We start from the raw sequence: 6491 nt of genomic DNA, 5'->3' as shown, positions 1-6491 counted from the left end.
AAAAAAAAAACAGTTTCAACATTCAAGCCATATATTTGCATGTCGATAATGACTTATCGATAGATTATGGTACAATACTAAGGACATTCGCCATTTGTAACTTTCAAATTTTGGTTATATGCAAATGTAACCAAAAAAGTGCTGTAGTTAGGGCAGCTCCTTTCTTTTATTCTTTTTCCATCCTCGAAGAGTGCCCCTCAGATCTTTGCGATTACTTTGAGTGACACTGTAACTGTTATGGGCAGGCCAGTAGCTTAGCATCAGGCGATTTGTACGTAGGCGATATCTTAAAACAAAGTATAGCCTATATGTAACTTTATATGATCGGATAAAGAACTATCGTATAACACATTAGAACATTCTTCAGCCGCTCACGCGATGCGCTCCTCCTACCGCAAAATGGCGGCTATTTGGTTTCGCAAATTAGAAAAGCATTCAGTTTAAATACAAGTTTTTATAAATAAAAATTATTATTCTGCATTGCTAAATAAATACCCTCCGTACTACCAACAAAAACATCTCAAATAAAATGCAATAATACACCGCAAATCCTGCACTTAAAAAGCACTAATGAAATTTTTGGTGTACTTGGATAAATATAATAATATTCCGTTTGAGTGGTTCTAACGTTTACCATGAAATTACTCCTTAAAGTATAGTTTATAAACATTTATATTCAGGGTAAACTTAAAAAACGCTACTTACGGTATGTTTTCAATAAATAAACACCGAAATCACCAGCCCAAACAATAACACACACGGTTGTCGTGACGTATTTTTGAAGTTGTTTATTTTTTTTAAATGACAGATCCAGGCATTAAAAACTTTATGGTTTGCTAGAGTAGTTACCGAAATAGCAAGTAATATTAGTTTTTCTACCTGTTTTAACTTCGATATCCGATAAATCGGTATAAAATCATCACCGGCACCTCTAGGTGTGATATGCGTCTTAGACTGCATGTATCGCGTGACCGGATAGTAAGAAAATATGTAACTAGAGGATTTTTTTTCAAATCTAAGTCGCTTTTTTTTTTTCAAAAAACAAACGTTTTGGACTTTTTGCAGATCCCTTTAGATTCGAAAAAGTAGTTTCATTTCTTAACCAGAAGAAAACCTGAGAACTCGATAAGTATAATACATTAAATACATTAATTAGTTTTATTTTGTATTATAACACAACGTAGTAACCAAACTTTACAATAAATTCCAACGAGCGCAAATTTAGTTGGAATTAACCGTAATAGATGGCGTGGCGATCGAGTTAAAAAGCCTTCAGCTGGGCTTTTTGGCGCATAAAAAAAGAAAAGAAAATAGATGTGGATCACCTCGCTTCCGAGTTAGCTTTCACAAGTAGAATCCATTTGTGAGACGTGATAGTTTAGTCCGCCTAAAAGTCGGGCGTACGTTACCTGTTACTGCTTCTGCATAGCCATAAACCTGTACTTCACCTGCTTCCACTTGTCGTAGCTGCAGACCATCTCGTAGGAAGGCACTGTCTTGGTTAAGTTGCCAAATATATAAATAAACCCAGTTAAAATGTATCATTTCAAATAACACCCTTTTGTTGAGGGTGTTAAATACTCCGTGTGCAGTTGCTGGTCTGCCATCGGACGCGTCCCCAGGTGGCGGATAGGGGAACGGCTCCCAGATATGGGAGCTACCGGCTTCGGCCGGCGCGGACCAAAACCAGCAGGGAGGGAGGGAAGATAGCACAGGTTCTGTCCGGCGCTATCCAACCCGCAACCGAGACGGTGGGCGGTGTCCGGTCCCCAGACCGGCTCCGGCCAACCCGTAATCCTACATTGAGCGGGACCGGGGGTCCTCCTCATTGAGAGGAGGGCCACGAGGAAGAAAACCTCTATAAAAATTACCCCAATCCTAAGCTCTAGCGCCCGGCGATGGGATGAATGGCTGGAGGGTATCCAGTCGTTAGGGCGCCCCAGTGGGGAGCTCCCCCCCTTTCAAAGCAAAAACCAAAATGGAAAAGGCTAGTTTTGAAAATAGTCCCCAGGCGGGTCCCCGAAAGGGGGAATCCCGCCCATCCGCTTCGGCGGGTGGCAGCCCCTCGTACTCTGGGGGGGGCAAAAACTGCCTCGTGAGTCGGCCGGAAGCCGACTCTCGTGAACACAACATGCGCACACGCTCAATGGACTCCGATTTAGCAAACAATAGGACTATACTTAGAAACAATGGTTCGAAGGCCTCCAATATGGAGGTGAGGATTCTCTCCGACTGTGAGTCGGAGGGTGAGAGGATGGTCTCGGCCTCCTCAGACGTAGAATCCACCCTCTCGGAGGGGAATTCACGCGCGGTATCGCGCTCCGGGTCGGCCAGAGAGGAGGAATCCTCAAGGGCCCCCAAGCGCGCCGCCCCCCCGTCGAACGAATCTATGGAGCCCGAAAGGGCTCCAAAGATTAACACGGCCCGTAGGGGCAGAACTAGAGGCCCCGGGAAGCCCTTCCCCGGTGCGGCGACGGCAGGGAGGGGGCGCTCCAGCTCGTCAGAGTGGAACGCCCTCCAGAACGAAGCGGACGCCGCCTTCTTCAAGGAGGCCCTGGGTCGGGATCAGGCCGGGGAGGCTGAACCCGATGGCACGGCGGGCCTCATGCGAGAGACCCTGGCCCAGGAGGCACGAGACGGCCTCGCAGCAATATTGGCGGAGACCGCCAAGTCCTCTAACCTCAAGGGGACGGTGGTCAAAGCCATAAAAGAGGCCGTCAGAAAGGTAGAAGGAGCCGTCGATTTCCTTCACCGTGGAGAGACGGCGACGGAGGCGGCGCGGCGGATGTCGGAAGACAACCGCCGGATGAGGGGACAGCTCGCTGCCCTGGAGACGGAGATGAAGGCCCTGAGAGGGGCCTACTCCTCTGCCATGGCCAAGGCCAAGGCACAGGTGGCCCCACCGCCGCGTAGCTCCGCGGAGATGCACGCGGGAGTGAGGGAGGCCATCGACGATCTCAGGCGGGACATCTTCTCCTCGATGAGGAATATGATGGACGCCCGCCTGGGGGATATCGAAAGACGCCTCCCCGCGGAGTACCTACGCCCCCCTCTGGGCGGCAGAACAGGGGCACCCGAGGCGACGCCTGCCGCCATCGCCGTCGCCGCAGCCGCCCCGAGGTTGCTTCCCTCCGCCGCGGCCCCCGAGTCGACACCGGGCCCCTCCCTGGCCCGAAACGCGCCTGCTGGCCAGCGGCCCAACAAGAAGGCCAAGAGGAAGGCTCCCCCGCCGAAGGCTACTGCCACCCCTCCTGCGGTACTTCCCGCCATTCTCGCCGTCCCTACCGCCCCTGACGCGGCAGCCTCCACGCCGACTGACCAGGCGGAAACGCCCTGGTCACAGGTAGTCGGTCGCAAGGCCAGAAAGGCCAAAACGGCAGCTGCCGCCCCCCCAAGCGGCACGGGCCCCCGCCAAGGCGGCCCCCAAGACGGCGCCCAGACCCAGGGCTCTCGCCACCACCGAAATCATCGGCGGTGGTGATCACGCTGAGGCCCGAAGCGGTGGCGGAAAAGGGGGCCACCTATAAGGGGGTTCTAGAGGCGGCGACCGCTGCGGTCGATTTGGGCAGCCTCGGCATCCCGCACGTACGGGTGCGGAACACCCAGACAGGTGCCCGCATAGTCGAGGTGCCCGGAGCGACTAGCGCCGAGAAGGCCGACACCCTGGCGGCCAAGCTGGAGGAGGTGATCGGGGGGCTGGCGACAGTAACGCGGCCTACCAAAACCGCCGATCTAAGGGTCACCGGCCTTGACGAGTCGGTGACCCCGGAGAAGATCCAGGCGGTGGTGGCTGCGAAAGGCCAATGCCCCCAGTCCGCCGTGAGCGTGGGAGCCATCAGGCTGGCCCCCAACGGGAGAGGGTCAGCCATCGTCCGCTGTCCGGTGACGGCAGCCCAACGGGTGGCGGCTGCCGGCCGCATGTTGGTGGGGTGGTCCTCCGCCGGGGTCCATGTGATGGAGCCCCTCCCCATGCGCTGCTTCAGGTGCATGGGGATTGGCCACACCAGAGCCCTCTGCCCGTCCAGTGTGGATAGGAGCGGGCTCTGCTTCAGGTGTGGCCAGGTCGGACACTCGGCCTCTGGGTGCACGGCAACCCCGCGGTGCTCTGTATGCACCGCGGCTCGTCGTCCAGCGGACCACGTAATGGGGGGGCGATCTTGCGCTCCCCCTCCCACTAAGGGCAAGCCGGCGGGGACCTTAGGCTCCCCCCCTATTGAGGGACAAAGTATGGAGCAGTAATGCCAGCACGCCACCATATTATACTGCAGGGCAACCTCAACCACTGCGCCAGGGCACAGGACCTATTGGTCCAGGCCATGGCGGAGTGGGGGGTTGCGGTGGCTGCTGTGGCGGAGCCATACTTTGTCCCCCCGCGGGGGAATTGGGCGGGGGATCGGGAGGAGACGGTGGCCATAGTAGCGTCGACTGCCGGAAATTCCCCCCCTCTAGTGGTGAAGGAACGCGGGTCAGGGTTCGTGGCGGCGAGGTGGGGAGAAGTCATCCTAATTGGGGTGTACTTCTCTCCAAACCGCTCCCTGGCCCAATTCCAGGCATTCCTGGAGACCCTAGAGAGGGCGGTGAGGAGGGCAGCTCCGACGCCGGTGTTGGTGTTGGGGGACCTCAACGCCAAGAGCGCGGCGTGGGGTTCTCCGGTCACCAATGCCAGAGGGCCAAAGTTGGAGGATTGGGCGGCAGCCTTAGGGCTGGTCGTCCTCAACCGGGGCCATGCCAAAACGTGCGTGCGGCGAAATGGGGGGTCAATCGTGGACATCACCTTTGCGACCCCCTCACTAGCCGCGCGAGTATGCGGCTGGCAGGTCCTGGAGGACGAGGAGACCCTCTCCGATCATAAATATATACGGATGAGGGTCTCCCATGCGCCGCCCACGACGGCCTCCAACACGGCCCCCGGGAGGGGCTTTCCCAAATGGGCACTCACCCGTCTGGACCCTGAGCTCGCAGAGGAAGCAGCCATGGTCCAGGCGTGGTGCCCCCCCCCACCGGCCACCGTCGATGTGGAGCAGAGGGCGGTCAAGTTCAGGGAAGACTTGACCGCCGTCTGCGAGCGGGCCATGCCTAGGGTCAGAGGGACCCCGGGCAAAAAGAGTGTGTACTGGTGGACCGCAGAAATTGGGGACCTCCGCACCGCCAGTACCACGGCCCGGCGGGCCTACGGCCGATGCCGCCGCAGGCGCCACACCCCAAGTGAGGAGAGAAGGCTCCACAGCGCCCTTCAGGGCGCGAGGCAGGCCCTGAAGGTCGCAATAGGACAGGCCAAGGACTCTGCGAAAGAGGAGTTCTTGGCCACCCTGGACGCGGACCCATGGGGGAGGCCGTACAAAGTTGTGCGCAACAAAATGTACGGCGCATCTCCCATGGAGTCACTGGAGCTGGATCTCCTCAACCGGGTGGTGGTGGGCCTTTTCCCCGAACCGCAGCCCTTCACCCCACCGGCCATGGTGCCCCCCAGAGCAGACGGGGGGCAGACTGAGGAACCCCCCCCGGAAATCACCGAGGGGGAGTTGGAGTGGGCGGTGGGACGGCTGCGGGGGCAGAAGAAGGCTCCCGGCCCCGACGGGGTACCGGGACGAGTCCTTCGCATTGCCCTGAAGCATCTCGGGACCCGCCTCAAGCATCTCATGGATGACTGCTTGAGGACGGGGTTGTTCCCGAGATGCTGGAAGGAGGGAAGGCTCGTCCTGGTGCCCAAGCCGGGCCGACCTGCGGACTCCCCCTCGGGGTTCAGGCCCCTCGTCCTGCTGGACGAGGTGGCGAAGATCCTGGAGCGAATCATCGCCTCCAGGATCAACGAACACTTGAGGGGGACAGGCCCCGATGTGTCGCAGCGGCAGTACGGGTTCAGGGCTGGACTCTCCACCCTGGACGCCCTGGAGTCGCTGCGACACATCGTGGAGGAGGGTAACGGCGAGAGGGAAGGCGTGGTGGCTGTGTCATTGGACATAGCCAACGCCTTCGGCACTCTCCCCTTCGCCGTTATCAGGGAGGCGCTGAGGTACCATAATATTCCCAGGTACCTCAGCCGTCTGGTGGAGCACTACCTGGAGGACAGGGTGGTGCTCTACCAGACGAGGGAAGGGAGGCGCGCCGAGCGCCCAATGAGGTGCGGAGTACCCCAGGGGTCCGTATTAGGACCACTACTGTGGAACCTGGGGTATGATTGGGTGCTGAGGGGCGCGCTGCTTCCCCGGACGGCGGTCATCGCGTACGCCGATGACACGCTGGTAGCCGTCCGGGGGACCACCTTCCAGGAGGCGGCCCGAAGAGCCTCAGTAGCGGCGGACATGGTGGTCCGCCGAATACAACTGCTGGGGCTCGAGGTCGCCGTGCCGAAGACGGATGTGGCCGTCTTCGGCGGGAGGGGTAGAGGTTGGGCGGTGCCGGCAGGCGCCCACATCTCCATCGCAGGAGTATCGGTCCCGGTCAAGTCCCAGATGAAATATCTGGGACTTGTCCTGGACCGGCGATGGAAC

At 57.8% G+C, this 6491-nt stretch overlaps 1 protein-coding gene across 1 annotated transcript; it reads left to right on the top strand.

Moving 5' to 3' along the window:
* Positions 1–1978: 1978 nt before the first annotated feature.
* Positions 1979–4239, top strand: LOC113238549. Its single transcript, XM_026475374.1, has 2 exons — positions 1979–3343; positions 3397–4239. Exons 1-2 carry the CDS (start codon positions 1979–1981, stop codon positions 4237–4239), a joined length of 2208 nt encoding a protein of 735 aa, XP_026331159.1.
* The last annotated feature ends 2252 nt before the right edge of the window (positions 4240–6491 follow it).

Source organism: Hyposmocoma kahamanoa, unplaced genomic scaffold (assembly GCF_003589595.1).
Source record: "Hyposmocoma kahamanoa isolate Upper Pololo Valley unplaced genomic scaffold, ASM358959v1 96743, whole genome shotgun sequence".
Taxonomy (NCBI): Eukaryota; Metazoa; Arthropoda; class Insecta; order Lepidoptera; family Cosmopterigidae; genus Hyposmocoma; species Hyposmocoma kahamanoa.
The sequence above is the reverse complement of the archived record's forward strand: the minus strand, read 5'-3'. Positions and strand labels throughout refer to the sequence as shown.

Excerpts from the sequence above, each read along its gene's own strand:
- LOC113238549 (XM_026475374.1), top strand. The coding sequence starts at position 1,979 with ATGGAAAAGGCTAGTTTTGAAAATAGTCCCCAGGCGGGTCCCCGAAAG. Across the intron at positions 3,344-3,396 it reads CGGAAACGCCCTGGTCACAG|CGGCACGGGCCCCCGCCAAG; the intron begins GTAGTCGGTCGC and ends CGCCCCCCCAAG.